At 46.2% G+C, this 25,670-nt stretch overlaps 1 protein-coding gene and 1 non-coding gene across 8 annotated transcripts; one reads left to right on the top strand and one right to left on the bottom strand.

The window, feature by feature from the left end:
- Nucleotides 1-259: 259 nt before the first annotated feature.
- LOC140899227 (protein CutA homolog) lies at nucleotides 260-25,598 on the bottom strand. Of its 7 annotated transcripts, none has more exons than XM_073314312.1 (7): nucleotides 25,272-25,598; nucleotides 22,162-22,559; nucleotides 19,399-19,547; nucleotides 11,257-11,316; nucleotides 8,694-8,739; nucleotides 7,654-7,703; nucleotides 260-1,036 (listed from the first exon to the last, which is right to left on the bottom strand). In XM_073314312.1, the coding sequence occupies exons 2-7, from the start codon at nucleotides 22,243-22,245 to the stop codon at nucleotides 994-996; spliced, it is 432 nt and encodes a 143-aa protein (XP_073170413.1). In that variant the 5' UTR covers nucleotides 22,246-22,559; nucleotides 25,272-25,598; the 3' UTR covers nucleotides 260-993. The 7 variants fall into 7 exon arrangements, with proteins under 7 accessions (XP_073170413.1, XP_073170406.1, XP_073170408.1 ...); XM_073314305.1 differs by having other exon boundaries at nucleotides 260-1,019; XM_073314307.1 differs by lacking the exon at nucleotides 25,272-25,598 and adding an exon at nucleotides 24,942-25,218 and having other exon boundaries at nucleotides 260-1,019; nucleotides 22,162-23,181.
- LOC140899447 (U6 spliceosomal RNA) lies at nucleotides 12,013-12,116 on the top strand. The gene has a single exon (XR_012155332.1). It is a non-coding gene; the product is annotated as a U6 spliceosomal RNA (small nuclear RNA).
- Nucleotides 25,599-25,670: the final 72 nt, after the last annotated feature.

Raw genomic sequence — 25,670 nt, 5'->3', positions numbered from 1 at the left:
TCACATACATTGAAATGAACTTACCTATGGAGCTAAGACCCTCCTTTGCTTTTTTGGGGTATTTAGTTGGCTGGTTCATACATTTTTTCTATATTCCCACCCAGGAAAGTTTTATTTTGGAGCTAAGTGGGCATATGAAGGACGGAGAGAGCATATTTGCAAGCTATGTATCCTGCTTAGAGGAATTATTTCTCCACCAGTGACATGCTGCCATCTCTGGGTGAAATGCGTAAATTGCACAACTATTCAGGCTAGGATATAAAGAATTAAGAATTTTATTAAGATGATAAAATAAAAAGAAAACGGTACAGAGTTTAAGCGTAGAAGTTTCTGGTTACCCAGGAATAAGGTACAGATTATCAAGGGGTGCAAAATTAGGTTTAGGATTGGATGGCGTAAGGTATACATAATCTGCCATATCCCCAAGTGGGGGTAAAAGGTTAATGGGTGAAAGTACAGACATTGAGATATGGGGGTATGTTATTCATATAATGGCTATGTTCAGGTGTGGAGTATAATGAGTGGATACGATGATGAGGATGGATTACCCTCATTTGGTGAGATTTAATGTTCAGTGAGTTTATGGTTCCAGTTCATATGGTCCAATGGAAAAAGTCTCTTGGTCCCTTTCTCATAGTTGATGCATGATGTCGTTCTGGCTCACACCTCCTGGTACTGTCAGTGGCTGGGGATGTGTTCGATGTAGACGTCCCTGGACCATCGGATGGTGTCCGAGACCATAAGGCGCCGCATGAGCCGTGCGTAGCGTCGACCGATCCCACAGGTCAGCAGCACACGCTCGTTGCAGGAGTCCCCGACGATAAGGCGTCCATCTGCACCTCGTAGCCCTTTGCTCTCAGGGTGTCGGCCAGGGGGGTGTACTTTTCCAGTTTACGAGCTTGGGCTTCGCAAAAGGCCGGGGTCCTGTTCTCAAAGGAGACCGTGACGTCGACGAGGATGATCTTTTTCTGGGCCTCGGCGGTGACGACAATGTCAGGTCGCAGCTGGCTGTCGGTACACTAATATCCAATTTATTCTACAGGGGGTATTGAGGGAGCCAGAATGTAACAACCAGTTTATTCTAGCAATAAACAGCTGATTAACCTAGGGTTAATCCTACTGTGGCGATAAAGGTAGCTAGAAATTTTTTTTTCAATATGGCATTTTAAAGAGTGTCCATGTATTTGCAGCCAACAGCTCATGAATACATACTTTTGAAATAAAAATAATATACAGGAGTCCAACAGAAGCAGCCGGAGGCATTAGGAAACCCGATGGAACCCATACTGGAATTTGGCTCGGACACTTGGGCTAGAACAAAAAGGGTCGTGGGCTCTTTAATTACAAGTGGTCAGGACCGTGGTTTTATGATTCATCTGAATAGCAGCAGCCCAGCTGTCCCACTATCACTATGAGGGCACATTGACTCAGAGGATGGCATACCACCCGCTGAATTCCCAGCATCGCTCCCCGGGGCGCCAAGGGGCTCTTGGTAGTTCTGTGACCCAGCGTGACCCTGCTTAGCGGTGTGATATCTGACAGGATTCCAGCGGTGCAAGGGGCTGTAGCCAGTATTACTAAATATGCTGTTTGTTTGTGTATTTTCTAGCTGTAAAACAAAGGCCAGCGTGGAAAGACCTGGTTCTCAGCTTGGGGGAATTCAATGTTTATAATCAACAATGACGTGGCATATCCTATTAAAAGAAACAAAAGCCCTGTTTCCTTGTGGTGTGTGAGCTAGAATTCTGTCAGCTGATGAAAAGGAGCAGATTAGAGATGCATTTTTTTCCTATCCTGGATTATCATACTGTATCCTGCATGCTTTATGCATGCAGCATTTTGGAGATGAGGCCTCTGATTTACAGCAGCACTCATGCGCTTTGTACTGTAACGGGATTAGTCTGCATAGCTCTGGTCCAAGAGGCTAAGAAATGTGGAAAGTCCTTTAAACTAGACCATTAGGCAAGAGGACCTTAAAGGGAGCACTGAACTGAACGGAGCTGAGGTATTTTAACCATTAAAGAGCCAGCATTTCACTCTGAGTTTAAAGAGTAAGCTCACACCCAGTTTGGACCCCAGGAGCTGGGGGAGACAGAATTACTCGAGTTTATTTCAGACTGTTTTGTGCTTTTCTTTAACATGTACCTAGGGCACAGGGCAGAGGGCAACTCTTTACAGAGCAGGGATGTAGTTTTGTCCTGAGCTGCTGGCTTGACAGCCCTGGAGTCTGACATCCTCCCGGGCTTTAGAACAGCGGCAGTGGAGGGAGCAGCAATCAGGGCCTCTTGCTCAGGATCGAGGCACCAGCAGAACTGTTCAATCTCCATAGTCCAGTCCATCCTTGACATGCTGTGAGGCTGGCCTGCTGTGTGAATGTGCCATGAGCTCTTCCACTACGTCGCTGCAAAGCTCCTATGTCAGCTAAGTGCCCCAGAGCGTTTCCTCACAGTCAGACTATTAAATGTTTCAGAGTAACAGCCGTGTTAGTCTGTATTCGCAAAAAGAAAAGGAGGACTTGTGGCACCTTAGAGACTAACCAATTTATTAGAGCATAAGCTTTCGTGAGCTACAGCTCACTTCCTCAGATGCATATCGTGGAAACTGTAGCAGGCTTTATATATACACAGAGAATATGAAACAATACCTATTCCCACCCCACTGTCCTGCTGGTAATAGCTTATCTAAAGTGATCATCAGGTGGGCCATTTCCAGCACAAATCCAGGTTTTCTCACCCTCCACCCCCCCACACAAATTCACTCTCCTGCTGGTGATAGCCCATCCAAAGTGACAACTCTTTACACAATGTGCATGACAATCAAGCTGGGCTATTTCCTGCACAAAACCAGGAAATAGCCCAGCTTGATTGTCATGCACATTGTGTAAAGAGTTGTCACTTTGGATGGGCTATCACCAGCAGGAGAGTGAATTTGTGTGGAGGGTGAGAAAACCTGGATTTGTGCTGGAAATGGCCCACCTGATGATCACTTTAGATAAGCTATTACCAGCAGGACAGTGGGGTGGGAATAGGTATTGTTTCATATTCTCTGTGTATATATAAAGCCTGCTGCAGTTTCCACGATATGCATCTGAGGAAGTGAGCTGTAGCTCACGAAAGCTTATGCTCTAATAAATTGGTTAGTCTCTAAGGTGCCACAAGTCCTCCTTTTCTTTTTGAGACTATTAAATGACTCACCCGTTAAAATCTCCCTGCCCTAGGACATTTTATTTCACCATGAAATTCTAAGGCAATTTGCAGGGTTCACGGTACAAATCTGACAAGGTATAGATAGACCTTTGGCTGTGATGTCAAACAGCGATCCTGCTCACTTGTGCTCATTAAACAGCTAATGGCTCCTTTTTTGCAGGAGCAGGGGTGTTATCTAAGTGCTCTGCCAGTATCCCACTAATTGCATTTTGCACTGGAATGTTCACAGGACCTAAAAAATAAACTGATACTAGAAAACAAATAGACCTGGCCAATCTGCCCTTCAACCCCACTAATAATCTCTCTCCCATTTTCAGGTTGCTGGCCATTTCTCTGCAAATTAGCTTTAATTCCGCAGTTTAGCACATCCAGGGCCCATTTAAAACCACAGCAAATTGCCAGAGAAATCTCGAGTGACACCATTTGGTAGGAGCTGTTGCAGGTGATAATGAGCACAGGGAGAGTGATGTCACTACTCCTGGGCACATCTCTCAATTAATTTCAGACCGTGCAAGTTTCCTCCCCCGACTTGCTCTAATATGTTTTTGGCTTCAAGGGAGTGAAGCCCTTCAGGCTCCACACACTTTACTCCAGCTCTGAGCGGGGGATAGCTCTCCTTCAGTGTCTAGAGCCAGGCTTCATTTAAAGTGCTCTTGGACTGGCAGATGCATGCAGCGGTGGTTCCAGTGGTCAGGCATTCTCCAGCGCTGCATCCTTTGCCTCAGCCCTGATAGCATCTGCCAAACAATTCCAGCAAGGCCAGCCCGGTTCTGCTTCCTTAGGGTTAATCTGATTTTAAACACAGCTTCAAGTGACCCAATTTCTGCTCTCATTACAGACCCCTTCCCCTTCCTATTGGCCCCTTGCTCCCTCAGTTTTATCATCCCATGAACTGTCCTCCCACCCCACAGCACGCTGAGGTCTTTGTGTGCTAACTGAATACTTTACATTCAGGGCAGAGACATCAACTGACACCCTGCAAAGTGCTACACCTACCAGCGGCACCACAGGCCTGAGCCAAAGCCCCCTGATGCCAATGGAGAGACTCTCATTGGCTTCAATCGGCTTTAGATCAGCCCCTGCGTGAATTAATAAACCGCTGGCAGAACTGACCAATGGGAGCAAGAGCAGGCCCAGGCTGTAGTTGTCACCCACAGCCAACATTTTGGCAGTACACTGTCCAAGAGTCCTCATCCTTCTCAAAGGGACCCCTCTTTCCTGGTGGCTTCACTGCAAACATTGGCCCACATACTCGAGGGCAAAGCGTGCTGCAGAATCCACCCCCTCCCGCACACACATTTCCCCGGAAGATCAATGTCAGAGCAGGACTGCCCCTCTCGGCCCAACTGGCCTTTTCGTAACCACAAAAGTCTAAGAGCAAACCAGGCATCAGGAGTAAGAAACGCGTCTGTTTCAGACGCATCAATTACTACATAGTGCTCCATAATTTACAAGCCTGTGCCTCTGTTTGCAGTGTTACAGGCTGCCAAGGGAGAAAAAGCGTTTGCTTTAGTCAGAGGGAAGCTTTTGTTGGGACCAGGTATGTCAGTTTGTCTCCTTAGCCTGGCAATGTTGGCACAGGCCTGCACTGGATCCCTGCTGCCTTTAGGCATCCCTATACGCTCTGGGGAGCATTAACTCTTTGTGCTCTTCCCAGAAGCAGTAGGCTATTGTCAGCTGCGTCCCCCAGTCCCACCCCAGTGGGTCCTTGTTTGCGCTGCCCGGGATCCTTTCACAAATGCTCAGTGGGCCACACTCTGAATGGCTGGCTGTTGGTAAACTGCCTCGGCTGCCCTGTCAGGATACAAAGCAACATGTTGCTGCAAATGGTGCTGCACAGCAGGAGATGATGTGAGCTGGTGCATCATGGGATGTTTTGCTGCATCCTGATTTATGTTCATTTGGGCAAGGGGGCAGAGGGCTCGGCAGGACCTTCCCCATCTTTGGTTCCCCTGCTTTGCCGCAACCCTTCTTCAGGGGGCAGACAGACCAATGGTCACCTCTGCTCACCGTCACTGGGGCTGCGTATGCTTCCTCTGCAGTGCAGCCAACCCCTGACAGCCTGTGGACTGGAACTCTGGTCCTTCTCCGTGGATTGTGTTGCTGGGGCCCTGTCATGTGCATTTTCACCCTCTGGTCCTATAAATAGCCAGAGTCTCCCTAGGAGCTCACATCCCACCACACACACCTTTGCAAACTCCACTGTTCACAACTTTGGAACTATTCTTAGACAACATGTGCCCTTTCTCTGCTTCGGGCTCTACTTACGATGTGTAGCTAAATGCTCAGTAGAACTTAGGTTTACACAAATGAGGAGTGTCCGTTAAACTGTATTTCAAGTAGGAGGCAAATTCCAAATCCCAGGCACTTGTGCTACCTACATTCCCTTGGGGTTTTATCACCCTCGGTATGTATGCACCAGTCCCGCCTGCAGTGAGAGAAGACTAGAGCGCCAAAGCAAATGTCCTCTACCCCTGACAGGAAGGAAACGCTGGGTATGTCTGGAGAAGGACAGAATGGTGCATTCCAGCTAGTCATCGGAGACACCTTCTTCAATCCATTTTAAATAGAGGGGGTTTCCTTGGTCTATAGGCAGGCTGATAAATTCAGGAATCTCAAAAGGATGCAGGGATCTAAAATGGAAAACACACACAGCCCCCCAATGGGAGTGGATCAATTCTGCTGTAGGAACAAGCTCAATTTTACTTACAGCCCCAAGAAACGTGAAGCTTTCAGTTCACAGGAGCACCTTTCAAGAAGGGCCTCCAGAGCTTTGCCTCTGACTTCAAAGCAGTTCCGTGGCCCTTCTCTTCAGATCATGTAGATTCAAAATCCATGAGCTTTTTGCTGTGAGTTTGGGGTTTAAGTAAACACAGCATCACAGGGTGACTGGCCCCTTTAAATGAAGGTGGTCCAGCGCCTTTATGCAAGTACAGCTGTTGCCAGTTTGACCAAGAAAGTGGAAGGGGCAGCACCTGTGGGAGGTCCCTGATGGAAGCAATGGTAGGTGGGTAGCAGGTGGACTGCCTGCAGAGCGGTTTGCCAATTGATCTCTCCAAACCGGAGGAAAGGCCAGAGGGCTGGAAAGGACTGAAGGCAGGAGAGCAGCAGCGGGAGTTGCCTGCTGGCTTCCAAGCTGAAGCCAAGCACCAGGGAAGGCTGAAGGCAGGCAATCAGCGGAGCGGCTGACGTCTGCACGTTGGAGAGCTGGAAACAGAAGAGAAGGGGCCGAGGGCCAGGGGAGCAGTGGAAGGGCCTACCTGCTGGTCTTTCTGAGATGAGAGGTTAATGGAACCAGGGAGTGGCGGATGCTCCCCTGATGAAGAGGAACTCCCAGCAGAGAAGCTGAGGGCGGGTAGGCTCCTACTGGGAAGAGTGGAGTGGCACTCCTGCTGGAAGGACTGGGGTGGCCATGCTGGTAGGACAAGAGACGACTGAAGAAGAGCCTGGTGTGGTGGAAGATGCTGGACTATGGTATGTGTTACACTGATGGGCTAGATGTTGGGGGATTCTAAGGACTATATGCAGTGGGTATGATAAATGGATGTGTTTTGCGATGGATTATTTGCACTAGGTTTTGTAACAAATCAGCCCCAAGGAGGGGTGTTATTGAGGTAAGAGGGTCTGTTGCAGAGTCCCTAGGGCCCCAAGAAGGGAGAAGTGGGACAGTACCACTTCCCTTCTTGGGGCTGGCAGGGAAGAGAGGGAATCATTCACACATAGGAATTGCCAGACTGGATCAGACCAGTGGCCCATCTAGCCTGGCATCCTGTCTCCAACCATGGCCAGTATCAGATGCTTCAGAGAAAGATGCAAGAAACCCTGAAGTAGGCAGTTATAGGGTAACCTGCTTTAAGGCAAAGTTTCCTTCTTATCCCCCCATTGTTAGAGGTTGACTTAATCCCTGAAGCATCAGGGTTGATATCCTCTCCAAAGCTCTTATTTATTTACTATGATGACTCTCGATATTCTTGTTATCCATATCAGTGGCTCCATATAATTGAATCTTGATAATTCAGTGATATCTTGGGACCGTGAGTTCCACAGGCTAATTTTTCATGTTGTGAGAAAAATATTTCCTTCAAAGGTATGACTAAGAGCAAACAACTCTGTTTCACCTAGTTTTGCACTGATTCTGTGAATTGCCTATGGCTACAACACAAAAGCTGAACATCTGTCCATGTTGGTGAACCTTAGAGAGTTTTTTTTGAGGTATGTGGACTCCATTTCAACCAGAAACCAGCTGGGTTTTACTTAGTTTTTCATTTTAGTGTGAGCTTTGAATTGATATGGTGTCTGTGATATTTGGCACATGCAGAAGCAGTCCACGAGCTAAACGACTACACATGGGTGTTGGGAGGAAGTAACTGTCCTCTGACTGGTTGAGTTAGAGATGGCAAATTTAGTTTAGGGGGAAAATATCATTTGCAACAGGCAGGAGCCTCACCTGATGTAGTCTGATAATTCACTTATTTTTGACGTCCTTGTTTTCACTAGCTGTAAAAGAAAAAGAAATGAAGTAAAGAGAAATGTAACCCGGGACAGCTGAATTGTTCTCACACCCGATGCGTCCACACTAGTGCTGACAGTATCTACTTTAGTTCTCTTGAGGGAATTAAAGTCACTTAGGAAGTCTCATACCAATATTATGGCATATGCAAATTATTCAGATAACTTTGAGCTAGGGAGATGTCTGAAATACACCAGCACCTTCTGCAGCAGGATGTCTGGCAAATCACTTAATCCTTTTGTGCTTCAGTTTCCCATCTGAGAGACAGTGTGGCTTAGTGGCTAGTGAACTGGACTGGGACTCAGGAGACCTTGGTTCTGTTCCCAGCTTTTTCCATTGGCCTGCTGGGTGACTTTGGACAAGTCACTTCACTGCTCTGTGCCTCAGTTTCCCATCAGTAAAATGGGGGTAATGACAATTACTTCATTTTGTAGAGTGCTTTGAGATCTACTGATGAAAAGCATCATAAAAGAGCTCGGTGTTGTGTGTAAAATGTAATTCCCCTGCCTTGTCTGTTTAGACTGCAAACTCTTCAGAGGAGGGACTCGCTCATTCTGTCTGGAAAGTGCCCAGCACAATGGGGCTGGTGCTTCTAGCCACATACACGCAGGAAAAATGTTGGCTTGACAGCCTCGCTGAGTAAACTAAACGTTGACCCCTCCTTGCCTGCTGCTGTGCCCTGACCTGAATGGAACCTTCCCGAAGTGAGAGTCCAGCCTACTGTGGCTCATTGAGGCCAGGGTCTCTCTGCTGGGGGTTTCTGTGATGCGGACCCCTGTCCTCAAGGAACTGGAGAGAGAACCTCCAAATCCATTTCACACAGTGCTCAGACGGTACCAATTCTTGGCCACTACTGCCCTGAGCTGGAGCTGTCCCCGCAAATCCTCATAATAGTTGAATTAATCGTAGGTGAGTGTCAGAAATGGGACCCCTCTTAAAAACGTGTCTCTACTAGATACACAGGACCAGACACTTACTAGAAGTATTTCAGTGGCTTCTTCTATTTCTCCTTCCCAAAAATACCTAGATGTAAAAGAAGAAGAAAAAAGAAATATAGTAAATGACTGCAGCCCCATTTATACTGACTCGGCATTAAAATCCATTTAAGACAGCGAAGTGCTTTGAGATCTGCTGAAGGAAAATACTCTGTAAGAGCTAGGTATTATTATTGTGTTTTGATTTTTGCCTGTTCAGTGCATGCTACAAGGTCACATTTCTTTATTTTGTTCTGTGTCGTTCTAGAAATGTCACGTTTTCAAATCATTTGCTAGGGATTTGACTGAATAGGGGGAGTCACGAACTCGGCAGATTGCTTGCTGAAAGCTTTCTCCTGTACTCAGTAAGGCCCTGGTCCAGCACAGGTGGACCCTTGCAGCCATGTGGAGCCCCACCGAGGTCAGTGGTGCTCTGTGCTGGCCCAGGGGTCTGCCCAAGCAGAGCGCATTGCAAGTTTGGGAACGAAGTCTGGCTGTTTGGACACGGTAGGGAATGAACGCCTTGGATGAAATTTATGGGCAAAGAGGCTCGCTTCCCAAGCACACTAATGGGCTTTGTAAGCATGTACTAAGGGTAGAGAGTTCAGGGGTAGATTGTCTGCCTGAGCCTCGTGTCTGCAGAGCGAGGAGAAATCTGGCAGCCTGTTGCTGATCCAAGCATGGGGAGAGCCACTGAGGTACCAGGCAACTGTAAGCATTTTAAATGACTTTCATGTCAGAACCCCCTTTGGATGTGACAATCTCAAAAGCAATCACTGCATTTATGAAAAATGAACATTTATCACCCTAGGCAATGTCCGGCTGTTTGCCTGGGACTAGGGCTACACAGGGGAGATGAGGGCTCATCTGTAATGTTGGAGTGGCCGGAGCTACCATGGGTCAGGATTGAGGTGCCCCAGCAGAACTGGGCGGGGGGAAAGATTAGTAGGGGAATCTGAACGTCAGGAATGAGGGGAGTGGGCAGAGCTATGCTGGGGTGTGGACCGACAAGGGAACAGCAAAGTCTGTTGCCAGGGCTGTTTGGGGGGCCCAGGACTGGAATAACGGGGGATGCTATAGGCCAGCAGCTCTGTGTACAGCACATTGCATGGCACCTGCCCATACTAACCAGGGCTATATCGGTGTCTCTTGTAGGAAATCTAGAAAGGAAGTAAAATGATTGCTTGATAGCTGGCTGAACCCTACGTGTTGGCGGCTGGGGAATAACTCTCTGCAGAAATGGCTTTCACCAGGTAAATGATCCCAGCCCCTCTTCTTTCTCACTGACTGACAAAGAGCAAATCTCCTTGATCGCACTCGTGCCCTTTTAGAACAATTCTCTTGGCAGAATGCTGCCATCGTGCCACCCATGTGCCTGGAGCCTCAAGCCAGGAGTCATCTGGAGGCGTCAGAGAGGTTAGTGATCAGCAGCTAGGGGCTCAGTTGGCCTGGGAAGGAGGAGGCTAAAACAGCTGTGTGCGCATATGTGTGACCTGGATCCAGCCTTACACGGATTATCACACATCATTCCAAAAACAGAGAGGAGCTATTCACAGGATGGGTCTGCAGGAGTCGAGTTCAATGGCATCACCCCGATTGAGACTGCCCAGCAAGAGATCGACGTCGGAACAGAGACTCCTCCTGAGATGGGGCTGGTGAGCCCAGGGCTACCGAGGGGTTAGTGGAGTGGGAGAAATGTTAGAGAATTGCACTACTTGGACCAGCTCTGCTTGGAGCGCTGTTGTTCGGCTCTACCAGCCAGCTTAGGAACGGGTGGGTAGGGCCCCAGATAGATTTGTGGCTGGTGGGGAGCTGCGTGGTGCATTTGGGGCCTGATCCAGAGCCCACAGAAGTCTGCCTTGGAGTGGATGGCTTCATTGGGCTTTGGGGCAGGCCCTCAGAGAGGAAGGATGTTCCTGTGGCTAAGGCACTGGAAATGGAAGATCTTTGTGCCAGTCCTGGCTCTGTGTGTGTGACCATGCACTAGTCACCACACCTTTCCATGCTTCAGTTTCCCAGCTGTGAAATGAGGTTATTAATACGCCCCCCCCGCCATTTCTCGAGCTTCATTCTGTAATGACAAGGTTTCCGATCTGTGGGTGGAAGGCCCGGGATGCCTGTGAGTATTGGGGCCAAAGGCTGCCCCTTCCTACCGTCTGAAGACCTCAATTAATATTATAAGTTTAGGTCTCATGAAAGAAGCAACCCACATTACATCATGGTGAAAGACACTAAAATCTTCTTTGTGAAGACTTCTATTCCTAAGTAACCAATAAACAAATGGCCACAGGCAGGCATGTCTTCCATCCACCCCCTATTCTTAATATGCTTAATGCACTGTGGTAGTACAGGGGTCACTCTTATAATCTCCCTGTCTAGCAATTGGAAAGCAGTTCAGCCTTCTACAAATAATTTGGTCTCCCAATTGCATGGTTTCATTGGCCTAATCCTGAGAAGTCCTGAGCCAGTTGTGGGTGCATCAGCACCTCTTGGGTTTGCTATTCCTGGCTTAGGCTTCCATTTGCAGACAAGTATGTCCTTTTGAGGAACGTTCAGTGCAACTCACATAGACGAGGCCTTCGGCAGGATATTCACGCAGGCAGCCAGCTTTTTATCCATAATGGCCCTAAACAGAACAGACAAGGTGAGTCTGTAAATACACGGTGCTTCCTCCACTCCTAGCACCCTCCTCCACCTTGTGCTGGGAAGTTAACCTTGAGCTGTTTCCTCCAGTGACAAGCCTTGACATCAGGCACGAGTTATGATTGTTTAATCAGTTTCCAGCAGAGATTAGCTCAGCCTGGCTCCTACTGGCTCAGCCAGGGGGAGGGTCCCTCCAGGTTGCTGCTGATAGACCCTGAAGATTCCAGCCTCAGTGCTGGCCTGGGGAAAAATGCAGGACTTGTATGACACAGATGGCACTCTCAAACGTTAGCTAATGAAACCTTGCACCATCCCCATGATGTATCAGTCTTATCCCCATTTTACAAGTGGGGAAACTGAGGCTGAGATTAAGAAATGGAGCTGGGATTAGAACAAAGGCGTCCCTGACTCCCAGTCATAAACTCACACCATGAGACTCTGCTTCCTGCATACACAGCAGACTAAAAATCATCAAATGTACTAAAGGTTTAACAACATCGGCCTTTTCATACCAGAAAGTTATTAGAAATCTGAAACCCAAATCCATTCCTTCCTGAAATTTTCCTCCTTTGGTTGTGGACTAGTTTGTTATTGCAGGGCTGCCAGCACGTTACATCTGGGCTGCCAGCAGAAGTGAGCAGAGAAGCAACTGTGGGGGAGGGTAGGAAGAGGGCTAGGAGTACTAGGTCAAATGTTGTGCCTAAAATTGGAATGATACAGAGAAGATTAACATGGCCCCTGCGCAAGGATGACATGCAAATTCGTGAAGCGTTCCATATTAAAAAACAAAACAAAACAAAACACCTCACCAGTGTCTCTTCGCTTTTGGAGAGACCATCAAGCTTGTTTCTTTTGCACCTTCTGCCCTCAAAATTGTGGTAAATGTTTTTTGAAGGCATGGCCCTTTTAGACTTGTAATTTGTTTTCCTTTAACTCTGGCCTGTGTTTTGTACTTAGCGCTATGGCAATGAAAACATTAAACTCCTAGCAATTACACTTGAGTCAAAAATATGACCTCAAAGTTCCGGACGAGGAGGCAGGAGTGACTAAAGAATGAAAGAATAAATCCACCCAGCTGTAGGAATTAACCCTCAGTGGGTTTGAAGGTTAAACCAACCCTGATGTTTGTACACTATTAGCTACTTCAAACAAAATAAAACAAACCTGTTTTGGCTCTGAGCAGGTTAAAAATATCACCCTTACATCCAGATTATGATATATCCTAGGTGGGTTTATGAAACAACCTATATCCCCTAGTGAATCTTTTATCCTTAAAGGAGGATTTCATGTCACAAGCTGTGAAAATACCATGTGTAGATTGAGGACTGTACAACATCACAGGGTGACCTGCCCCAAATGCAACCTAAATCAGCACAGATAGTAACTAACACGTCAGCTGTCTGAAGACGTCCAGGCCACAGTACCAGTATGCAATTTATGTAACGGGTTCAAATCTGGCACCTAACCCATAAAGCAAAGCTATTTAAATAGCCTGGGTTCTCATCTGGATTTTCATAAGCTTCTTTTCACATCTTTATTATTAGACCTGCTTTGTCTGTCTACACAGTCCGCAGCCAGATCCACGAGACAATGGAGGTGGCTTGTACCACCCTCCCTGCCGCAATGCAGGACCACAGACTGGCCTCTCCTCTAGTAGCAGGAAGGAAAAGAGACAGACTGGTGGATGGGGGAGAAAAGCAGCTCCACTGCCTTCTTCCCACAGACGCTGGGAAATCCCCTCCGTGGCACAGCATCGGGCACTGCGGAGGCGAGACACCAGCGTGCAGTTGCTCTCCAGGCCATGCTTCTCTTGGGTCTAGGCTGGTTCCCAGCAGTTACTTCTCCTCTGTGGCTACAAACTCCTGGAGGAACAGGTTGGGTGCAACCACTGCCAAAGAGAGTATGGCAGCACAGCCTTCTGAGGGAGCCATGCCCCAAGGACAGTCAAATAACCTTACCTCTTCCCCAGTGGAACAACATGGGGGAGACTATGAGCAGGTGACCCCAGGATCTGAGTTTTTAGCCTGAATCTCACGCAGCATAGAGTATCTTGCAAGGGGAAAAATGATGCGATCCAGTGACTGGCTGAAACTGACTCAGTGTTGCTATTTAGGTCAAGGTCATATTGTCTTATCTTACTAAGTGATTTGAAGAAGCAGTAACATACTACAGAAGGGGGGACAGTTTTCAAAAGATGCTGCTGATTGCTATAATAATACTTAGCCTTGTTCTCCTCAAGGTGCTTTAAAATACTAATTAATCCTCTTAACCATTTAAAGTAGTTAAGAATTTATCCTTCCTATCTCAAATTTACAGAGGAGGAAGTTGCCCCTGAGAGATTACATGACATACCCCAAACCACACAGGGAGACGCTATTGGAGCTGGGATTAGAACAGAGGAGTTCCTGGGAACTACTCCAGTATTCAGGTGACACCTCTGAAATAGGTGACCATTTCCCAGTAAGTTATATTGCTTTTGTGGAGTCCTCTGCAATAATGCTGAAGGCTAACTTTGGCTCTAATCTAACGAGGAATGTCCCCTGGATTGCAAAAATCTCTTTTAAAACAAAAGAGAGACACAATTTTTATGCAAGATGTTATATTTCACCTTGTTGCAGCAATCAGTTGGCCAGCAGACAGAGCACAAATTAATAAATACCATCCCTGACACAAGTAAGGATGTAAACAAAGCAAAGGTATATTGACTTATGTGCCAAAATACACTGGAGCAGGAAAGTGAAAATCCATTTTTGCCATATGAAAAAGGAAAAACAGGAGGACAAGGTCTGTATCAGCCTTCTAACAGAAAATTGCAAATAGCAGAGAAAGCATAATAATAAGAAACTTCTGATGCTGTCCCTTTAAGGAAACTATTTATGTCCTTCCTGCAGAGATTTGATCCAGAATTCTTGCTACAAATTAGCAGGTTAGAAATTGGTCCCTGTGGAGCACAGACTGAGACAGGGAATGCAATATAACTTCTTGTGAAATGGTATCCATTAGGGAGCCATTTAAACTGTGGCTCATGCACATCTAATGTTTAATGTTCAGTATTTATGCATCCATAAATAGCCATAAAAAGCTTTTCTAGGCGATAATCTGTGTCCAGACCGCATGACACAATTTTTGATGCTTGATTTTCGCAATTGCTGATGAATGTTTAAGTGTTGGTGACTGGCACAAACCAAGAACACTTGGAGATGGAAACATTTCAGAAGACAAAGGGCATTTAAAAATGCATGTTACATAGCAAAATGTTTTGCTTCTTTACAACCCCTCCCCTCCCACAAAAACCTATCCAAAGGCTTAGGTTCCAGCTTTAAAGTGGCTCATTCTAGTTGCAAATGTGTTGTTTAGTTACTTGACAATGTGATTACTGCTTAAAAGAAAACAAAATGTTACACTTTTTATAGATCCTACACAGAAACTAAGCTGTGCACATGCTCTATACCGCTGGGAAGAGCTGGACATAGAGCTAGCTCTTTGAACCTGTATTTCTTTGCTGTTAAACCAGGCTAAGGTTTGAACACAAACAAAGATTTTTTATCTGAATTATGGGCCTGATCCAAACCCCAGGGGTCTTTCATTAACTTCAATGGGCTTTGGTTCAGGCCTTCTTCTAGCTGGCATATTTTATAGCAGTAAAAATTCTAAATGTACACTGATCTATAAGTTATTTTTGTCTACTGCAGGTATTCTATTAACCTCTAAGTTGTATTTTGGTAGCACTACTATTACATTAGCACTGCCCTATCTGTCTGGCACCCTAAGGGACATAGAACAAAGTTTAATGGCAAAAGTTGACAGTGATGGCGATTCCTGGAGATGAGCAGTTTCTGGAGCAAACTTGTATGGCAGCTTGACTGGAAGAGGGGAAAAAATACAGCACAGAAGCATGAGGATATGGTGACATTAACACTTCAGCAGGAACAGATTCTGAGCTGAGGATTTTAATGGCGGAAAGCCAAGCTAACTAGCCCCTTGCAACTGACAGGAAGCGGTTCCTAGTTTGACAGCTATAACATGTCCAGATGTTGGGGACACTGGGGCATGGCCACTAGGTAACTCGGGGGGATGGAAGACCACGAGTGTCGATGAAGCCCCCTCGCACTAGGCCCCGGTGTCCTTGGCCCCCCCTCCTGCCTGGAGGCACTCGCAGCAGCTCTGCGTACTAGGCCCAAGTGTCCTTGGCCCCCCTGCCTGGAGGCACACACAGCAGTTATGCTGAGAATCTGCAACAGTATGTTGCAGAGTCAGACTGCCTGAAACTAAGCAAGGCCAAACAGGGGAGATATGAAAGAACAATGCTGAATAAAGCAGCTTTATGTATAGTTTAACAAATGATACAGGGAATCAGGGAACTAGCTGGGAACTGGATTGGCTGGCTATATGGATACTTGGGGCAGCTTGCTATTGGACAAGTATGCTGGGAAAAAGGATGTATAAAAGCCTGTGTAACTTCCTGCTCTGTTGTGCAGGATTTGAGATTTTATTCTCCCTGTACCTTTTTGCAGCTGCAAATAAACTTTTCTGCTTTTCCACCCCGTTGTGATTATTGGGTGTAGCACACCGGGTAACGAACCAACTCAAGCTGTTGTTCAGCCTCTCTGCACTGGGTGCCGGCAACACAGACATTCCAATTCCTCCATGTCTATTTTAAAAGAGAGATGAGCTGAAAGGATGGTTCCCTAATTATTGGAAGAGGCTCCTTACTGAAAGGGACATGACAATCGCTCAGATATGTTAATTTCAGATTACTACCAGATAACTTGGAAAGTATACTTTTAATTGGTATTAAATGGAGAGGAAAACTGTATAAAGCATGCATGCCACCTCAGCAAGCAGAGGATGGAGAAAGAAGGGATATTAGGGGAAACCACTGTCTTCAGATTCAGTGATGTACAGACAAGCTCTTAGTTTCAACTGTAAACCCCTACTACTTGTAACATGATCTATACAGCTAATGAGAAAACATAGGTTTTTCCCATGGAAAATCTCAACTTTTTGTTGAAAACCTGAACATTTGTAGCCCAAAACAGCCAACAACTAAAGTTTATAGCCAAAGTCCAAAAATGTTCAGGTTTTTGTTTTTGTTTTTTTTTTTGACAAAAAAAAATATTATTATTTTGAGGAAAGCAGATACTTCCTGGGGAAATTTTCATTTTGTCAAACCCAATTTTCCATCAAGAAATGTTTTGACACAAATTTTTCAACCAGTCCTAATGATCTACTAGAGGTGTGAGAGTTTAGGAGGAAAATCAGACATTTTTTTTTCTAAAAGTCTTGGGTCTGAGATTAAGGTCAATAGGGATTATAGTGGTGAGACACAATCAGAACCACATAGAGAATGTGGCTGATACATTACAAGAAAAAAGTTATCAAGCTGATGCAGGTGAAGCATGCCAGATTGAGAGCCCTGGAGACTGCAGCCCTCAGTTAATCCACACAACAGGTAAAGTACCAGGATAAAAAATAAGAGACCAACTTTCAGGCTGCCATGACCACTAACTGATTGGAAGCAAGGAAGAAACATCACCTATGAGAGGTTTACGGGAATCCTTCTACCTTCCTCCAAAGCAGCTGGTATTGGCCACTGTGGGAGACAGAGTATGGGGCTGTATGGCTCCTGGGTCTGATCCTGCAAGGCAGTTCTTATGTGAAAGGGACTGTTCTCTAAAGAGTACCAACAGTGTCCTATGCATTTTACCAATGAGCAGGAGGTCACTGCTGTGCAGAGCTTATAATAATCACTTAATACTGAGGTGTTGTGAGACTTCAAGTTTTTAAAGCACCACAGAAGTGCAAAGTACAATTCCTGGGATATTGTTTGGTCCCCCCCCCGATTAACTGAGATGTAGGGAACACACGAACCCTGTGGGAACTGCAAATATTAATAACAAGGTGAAGATGGGTGGCTGAAAATGGCTGTATACTTCATGCTGGCTTTGGGCTAGATATTTCATGTGTATTTCTGTGTCCCAGCATTAGCGCACATTTGTCTTCATGCTCTAGACAGATGAAATATGAATAAGCAGAACGGTAAAGAAAGATGTGCACCGATACAAGGCAAAACTGGGGGCAGATGGAATATTCAGCTGTAACCCAGTCTTCTCTTCATAAAAGATAATGATCAGCCTGAAATATTTTTGGTTTAGATTATTTGTGAGGTCACCCTCAGAATGCTACAGGGCCTGATCATGCCCTCTGGACCCACAAAACTCAACTTTCCAAATCAGACACAGGCAGAGAAGCAAAATCTCCATTTTGTAAAGACTGGGAGACTTCTACTAAGTATCAATTTTAATAGCAATGCAGGGCACTCAGGTTATAACTTGCTCTAACTGGTGTGCCCCCAAAAGGTATTTGTTTACAGCTGAGCTGTCCTTGAAATCTGAAACCCTTTTCTGCCTTTACAAACACCAATGAAAATACTTGCAAGTGGAGTCTGGGAATAAGTACCTCAGTGAGCAATCTAGGAGAAGGATAAAGACATCCATACTAGCAGCTAAAGGGTTTTGGAAAATAAGCTTTCATCCACAGAGCCATTATCACTTAATCCAAATTCCTCTGAGCTCAACTTTAATTCATTAATACCAAGAAAAATGTGAGCAAAATACATGTAAATCTCAGCAATGGGCATGAACTCCAGGGAGTGATTTATTTCCTCTCCCTTCCCTGGAAGAGAAGGAACAAAGACAGAGAATGTTTGCGGAGCTGCTAATGTGTAGCATTTTCAGAGACTAAATGGTCCTCTCACCAGTAATGCACAGTTATTCTTTTTGTCATACACATGAAGTGGTAACACACTTGATACAGTTGCAGTATTAAGGGTGACACAAAATGCCTTTTGGTAGCCCATTCTTTCCTGAATAGCTGTTTGGGAACACTCTGTTATTAGGGAAGAGAGGCAGAGTTTTTGGCAAGCAGAGAGTTAGCAAGGAACAGAGCTCATAGGAGGTGTTGCAGGAAACTTAACGGTCCACTATAAACATTTCCAGTATTCTGAACAGAGCAGCTATTTAGCCATGTAGCTAGGAATTTTTGAAGTGTTCATCATACAAATCTATGGTATATTAAAAATAAAAAAGATCTAGATGTATTTGAAGCCTTTGCAAAATACATTAGAGTAGGGAGGGGCATTGAGTGGCAGATTTTGTCTCCCCCCTACCCCCCTTTTTTTTGGCCTGGTTTTGTTTTCTTTTCTTTATTTTATTTTATTTATCTTAGGCTTTTATACTGCCATCCATCACTGTAGCATCTGGGCACTTTCTACATAAAGTCAATAGCAATAGCAAAGTCCCTAGTGGACTTCATAGCAGTCTCTGACACTTTATCCTTTCTAGGGTAGCATCTCTGCTTGGGCTATTTTTGTTGGTTTCTGTTTTGGGTTGGTTGGTTAACTGTTACAGGATTTTTTTTTCTGGAGGAGTGTTTGGATAGTTAGGGTGTCAGTGTTGTAAGTGTCATTCTTGCTATGGTGATAAGGCTTTTTGAAAGATGAAAGTTTGGTAACATTTCCTCATGCTCGGGATTGACCTAATCTCACCTGAGAAGTTTGTTCCATAGCCAGATCCCCTTGACCCAGAAAAATTTGCTCTCCACCCTCATGCAGTGTTGCTGAGCTGTGTGATCTGCATTGTCTCAAAGGAGTTCAGCTGTCATGGTGGTTGCTTGATCCATGAATTGCCTTGAGAATTAGGACTGAGGCCTTAAACTGGCATCTGAAACAGACTGGGAGCCAGTGCAGGAATCTGAGAAGAGGCTTGATGTGCTCACATTAGCCTAGGCCTCGAAGGAGGCAGGCAGCTGTATTCTGCACCAGCTAGATAGATATTTTTTTTTTTACAATCTTCCTTTAGAAGGTTGAGTTCCTACTCTACGGAGCTGTTTGTGGGAGAGAGTTAATGCATGAGTGGGAGAGAAAGAGGGTGTCATGTGGAGAAAATGGGAGAAACCCTCCTCCTCCTCAGAAATAACTACTGTAAATGAAACAAAAAACCCATTACTTCATGACAGCCAGCCTTTGAATTATTCAAGCACAACAACAATGAAAGTGACACTGTACCTTGCAATATCCTTTGCAACTTGTTCATTGGGACAGTTAATGAAAGCAATGGAATGGGTTCCCGAGATATAGCTGCCAGTGACTGCAGAGTGCAGCTGAAGACCTAGACTCTTCAGCACGGGGTACATCAGTAAAGACAGAGTTATTACCTAAAGAATGCAAAATACAACAGTCAGAATGCCAGGTCAAGTGTGTCCCTCAAATTTAGGTTGTATTTTAAAGAAACCCCAAGCATGTACAGTATGTATGATCCAAAAATAAAGTATCCATTCTTTGTGTTGCCAGTATTACAATAAAGCTTATTATTGTAGTTCAGAGAAACAATGTTTAAAACAAATAAACATTCCCCAGCAGTGGGTCCAGTCCAACATTAGAGCAGTGGGTTTAGTGCATAAATGGGTCAGTTTCAGAGTCTGGAACAGAACCTAGGAGTCTGGGGCCAGCTGCTTCAGCAAGCATCATGCTCAAAACTTGCATGTACAAAAATATCCACTGGACAATCATAAAAACCATTTCTATTTTTTTTAAAAAACAAGAATAATAAAGTACTTCATTGGTGGGATAAATTACATTCCATCCTTTAAACAAAACCAAGAACAAGCTGAACTGACCTTCAGTATAAACTATTATTTCAGACTTAACACTGAAGGGAAGTAAAGCTCTAAGAGTGGGCCGTTAATATACAAATAAGACAACAATGTATAGTTTGGTTGGCTGATCAGACTATTTGTTTTATGAGAAATTGCACAGTAGAGATTGAAGATAATCAGATTTTTATGCAAGCCTGGTATCCAATTTATTGCAAAAGGAATTGCTGCCTTTCTGTCTCCATTATGGACAAGTACAGCAAAAACATATTTACAGAAGGAAATCATAAATCACTCATACAGTCTTTGCATACGATGGTTGTTATAGGCACTGATTTAAAAGCACCCAAACTGAAACCCAACAGTGTCCACTGTTATCTCAGCTGTGTATTTAATTTTCTAGGTCAAATTCATCCCTGGAATAACTACATCTGATTATAGAGCTACTCCATGGATGAATTTGGTTGTGTGCACACTAAGATTAAAGGAACGTTGCCAACTTACATTTAACTCAGAAAAAGAGACAATTCTGGCATGGGTATTTGCCAAAGTAGAGTAGTGTTTCTATTCCGCTTATTAGGGGAGAAATATATGCTCCCTTCTGTTCAGCATGGCAATCATGAGCCTTCATGAAAGTTATATGTACATCTTATGAGGCTGTCCCAGTGAGCAACATTTGTAAATAAAGAGTAGTACAATGTTTACAATCCTCCTGTTTTTCCCCCAGACAAGAAGTGAGAAATCTGATGCAACAACACAACTGTTGTTTCCTCAGGTTTGTCCAACAAGTGAAGGCCAAACTGGATTGAAACCTTTGGATTTGAAAACTTCTGGGTTGTTAATCTGAATACACCCAAAGCGGTCAATATTTAAAGTGACTTAGATTCAAAAACCACAGCTGTGAGATCCTAAATTCAGTGAGATCACTGAAAAATATGCAATTTTGTTGGTGTTGTGTTGGTCCCAGGATATTAAAGAGACAAGAGGGGTGAGGTAATATCTATTATTGGATCAACTTGTGTTGGTGAGAGACAAGCTTTTGGGCTACACAGAACTCTTCTTCACGTTTGTGTAGCTCAAAAACTTGTCTCTCTCACCAACAGAAGTTGGTCCAATAAATGATATTACCTCACCCACCTTGTCTCTCTAGTATCTTGGGACCCATGGGGCTACACCAACACTCCATGTAATCACTGAAAAATGTGAGACTGGAAAGTTCTGTGTAGCCCAAAAGCTTGTATAACCTAAGTGATGAGATTTTGCAAAATTGCGAATGTCCTGGATTTTGCAAAATCTCATCACTTAGGTTATGCAAAACAAAACCTAGGACTGGTTTTGAGCTGGGTTTCAAATCCCTGTATTCAGTGTTTTTGATAAACAACTCTAGTGTTGACGCATCACTAAAAATGAAACCATCATGGCAGCCTTGAGTAGAGCAAGGATTCCTCAACAATGGTGAAAGAAACTTTTTAAAATTACCTTCCAAACAAATGAGAAGTCTGAAAATGTTCACATGGGAATATTTTCCATGTGTGTGTTTCTTTTCTCAGGTCAATTTTTTGTAAGTCTGTCTGGCCCCTCAGTCTCTACATCTGCATCTCAGTAATCACCCACTAGATTAGATGTCTGGGCATCAGGAATTTATCTATATACAGACTGGCATTTGCATGGGTCTTTTTTCTAAATACTGAAAGCGTAAGTTGTCCTGGGATCTGCATTGTCCCAAGACAGAGAATTTTGTACTCTGCTAAGTGCATCTTTGCAGCTTTCCCACAGATGGGGAGAAGTTTGCTGGAAAATGCACTCAGCTGTGTGCAATTAGTGTCCCGGAAAAATCAATCTGTTATGAAGTACCCAACAAAACAGGAACGAACACATTGACTCGTTTACACTCTGCTCTGCAGCATGTGAGGAGTTGAACGGGGCCTGAGGGGGGGTGTTCAGGTGAGATGCCTCTTGCTCACAGATTCATCTTCCCCCAAGCAGCTCCCCCGGTCTCCTTGCCTGCCATGCTGAGCAGCTGCGTGCCCCAGGGACCAGCGGAAACGATCATTCAAAGTGACATCGCCTTGGCCCGGGCACTGTCCCATACAGTCTCTGCAACCTGCCTGGGCTCACAGCCCTCTGCAGCCCTCCAGGGGTTCACAGCCTGTTGCATCCAAGGGATCCATCTTACCAGCAGCAAAGTGAAGCATCCCGGACGGGTGCAGCTCTGGGCGGCCGGCAGCTGGCAGCGCTGAGTTAGCCAGTCCATCTTCATCCTGCAGTCCAGGGCCAAGGCCGGTGCTGCCAGCCCGTCCCTCCGCCTGCTCAGCCCCAGAGCGCTGCTGGGACCGGTGGCCGCGGCACCAAGGCGGGTCTGGCCGGGAGGGGTGTTTGCAATGGTCACGGAAACTCCTCCTCCTGCTGCTGCTGCCAGGAGGGGCCGGTGCCCGGCTCGTGGGCTACCTGCCGCCCGACCGGGCAAGGCGAGGGCACAGAGCCGCAGGAGCCGCTCTCAGGCAGCCCGAAGGTAGAGCTGGGATTTGCTCGCTTGCGGGAAGGGATCGTGTGCTGCCCGGTCTGTTCCTCGCTCTGCAGAATGCATTACGGGGCCCCCATGTTAGGGCGACTGGATTTCCCAAAGGGAAAACTGGACACCGCCTGGGGCTAGGCTGAGGCCCCGCTCCTTGCCCAGGGCTCGTCCCCGCCTCTCCCGGAGCACGGCTGCCCCTTCCCACCCGGGATTGGCGTCGCTGCTCACCTGAGCCCTGCCTGCCCCACACCCGAGCCCTGCCTCCCCCACCCAGCGGGGCTGGCATCCCTGCTACCCCCCATTCCATTTGTGCTCTTTGAGCAAGTTGGCAAGAGCAAACAGGACAAATGCCCACTTTCCCCAAAAAGTTGGGACGGCCTGGACAGGGTTTATAAAAGGGACTGCCCCCGCCCAAATGGGAGGGATGCTCACCCTACTTAGTGTGGGCCGGGGGCCGCTGGCTCAGGGAATCCTAGAACTGGAAGAGACCTCGAGAGGTCATCTAATCCAGTCCCCTGAATGGTACTGAGGGTGCAAGGGCAGATGTATGCTGCCATTCTTAGACACAGAAGAATCTGATTCCTGGGGAAGCTTTTGATTTGTAGTTTTAGAGACAGATCCCTCATCTTTGGTCATTGGAGACTCCACAGTACTTGCCCTGAGTCTTGGCTACAGTCCATGCTGGGAATAATAAATTGGTTAGTCTCTAAGGTGCCACTAGTACTCCTTTTCTTCCTGCTGGGAAAAGACATTCTGCCCCTTTAAAAATTCCTTTCTGTGGTTTATGTGAGTCACGCTTCCCTGACACTACTCACGTGAGTAAATCAATCCAGGGTTGGATAGTTAATTAATCCTCCAAACGCTCTTGTAATGAAAGTAAGTATTATTATTATTCCATTTAAAAGATGGGGAACTTGACACTGTGACGTTCACTGGACTTGGCCAAAGCCTATTATGCCCATCACTGTGATATCTGAATGTGAGCAGAACTAGGATGTTTTTAGCTCCCGCCTCCCAGAATAAGATATTTGAATATGAAGGAAACAATGTGCTCAAAGTGCACAAACCTAAGAAGCATTTAGAAAGAAAGTCTCTCTAGCTTTTAATGACGTCGTTACCTGTTGACAACCCTGGAGGTTTTAAAAGTTATTTCATGTTACCAATCTCACACACTGTATATCTGCAACCTTTCAGTCAGTTGGGACAATACATCTAGCCTGAATTGTTCCACGTTTATCTCTAGCCAGCTTCACTTTCTCCTTCCCAGGCACAAGCATCAGAAAATGTTTTGGATTTCACGCTGCAAGGGATTGTTTGACATTTAAAAAAAAATAACGTTAAAAGTAATTGAATTTGATTTAAAAAAAAACCTTTCTAATAATAGTTGGCTCTGTAAAACTTTTTTTTCTTAAACACAAAGCTGATTGGAAGAAGCACGTAGTTGTGGCTAAAGGGCAGGAAGTAAACTCTGAGTTCTCCCAGCTCTGCCACTGAATTGCTGGGTGTCCTTGGACAAGTCACTTAACATATGTGTGTGTTTTCTCCATCTGTACACACATATGTTAAGTGACTTGTCCAAGGACACCCAGCAAGTTGGATTCTGGAGCTTAATTTATGAATATTTTAAAGCATTTTGACATCTTCAGATAGCAGGTGCTATAAAAGTGAAAAGTAGTATTAGGCATTTCAGGCCTAAAACTTTTTGACAATGTCCCTTTAAGAATTCAACTGTTCATGAATAGAGACAGTCACACTATCTCAAACCTGCATTATGTTACTGTCAGGTCTCTCAAGCGACTAGAAAATGTATTAATCAGCAGATCATTGCAAACTTCTTAGCACAGCGGTCTAAGTCTAGCTTTAGACCAAAACTTTCTACAATTATAGTACTGTACTGCTAACTATCTCATTCCCGGGCAAAGGATGAGGGCCAGGTTACTCTGCTATTGTTAGTGACCTTTTAGAGATATTTAATATCCTAGATCATTCAAAACCCTTTACAAAATGGAAACATTCAGGTATCCTCTAAGCTTCATTTGCCTGGCCTATTCCTCCTAGATTGAAAGAGGACACATTTTCCTCTTACTCCGACCTCCCCTGCAGGCACAGACCATCCTCAGCACAACGGTACTGTCAGACTTGCAGGGCACACATGTGATAAGGGAGTGTGGAGAGCCTGGATAAGGAAAGTCCGTACCCCTGCACATCACTTTGCAATGGTGCCTAGGACAAGCAAGGCCAATGGGTCTACAACTGCGTAACTCTACTACTCAATCCCCCCCCTCCTCCCCCCAAACAGAGGGCAAGGGAGCAGCTGCGCTGATACTCCACAGTATGGAGGGAGAATTCCCTTCTCCCCCGCCACCCCCAGCCGTGGAGTTTTCCTGCACAGCCGCCGGCTTCGTTATCATCTAATTAGCTCAGCAGCGGATAGATATTACCTTCATTTTACATTCATCAGCACTTATTTGTTTACTGCCCTTGCGCGAAGTGTAAAGAACTGAGTTGAAACAAAAGGCAGCCGGTCTGGCCCCGTGCCTTAAGCGAGATGCGCGGGTCGCGGAGAGCTCGCCTGTCCGAGGCCAGCTGAGGCCCTGGGTGGGGATGGCGCCCCACAGCTCTGCCCGCGCGGCGAGGGAGGCTTGCGGGAAGGAGCGGGCTGGGGAGGCTGCTCCCTGGATACCCAGCGCCCTCGTGTTCGGGTTTATTTTGTGTTTGACGGAGGCAACGCCGAGCAAGGGGGTTACTGGGGCTAAGGGCCTGACTCGTACCGTGGAGGATTAGCAGCGCGGGGCTGGCGTGGTTCAGCCTCCCGAGAAGCCACGGCGGGGCGTTGTGTGACCCCCCCCCCGGCAGCGGCTGCCCGGAGGGTGGGGCACCCGGCCGCAGCCTGGGGTTGGGCCGCTCCCTGGGGCCCGGGCTCGGAGGGGCCCCCCTGCAGCCACCCCTGGGAAGGGGCCAGCACGGCGTGGCGTCACTAACACCCCACAGTGACTGGGGGGGGGGGGGCGGCGAGACGTCTTCGCACGGCCCGGCCCGGCCACCTCCGTCGCCACCCTGGCCCCAGCGGACCACTTCGCCCTGGGCCTGGCCAGGAGGCCACGGGGCGGACTTGCCAGACTAGTCCCGCCCCTCGCCTGACAGCAGCCAACCAGCGAGCGGCGGGAGCC

This window comes from Lepidochelys kempii, chromosome 16 (assembly GCF_965140265.1).
Source record: "Lepidochelys kempii isolate rLepKem1 chromosome 16, rLepKem1.hap2, whole genome shotgun sequence".
NCBI classification, from domain to species: Eukaryota; Metazoa; Chordata; order Testudines; family Cheloniidae; genus Lepidochelys; species Lepidochelys kempii.
The sequence above is the reverse complement of the archived record's forward strand: the minus strand, read 5'-3'. Positions and strand labels throughout refer to the sequence as shown.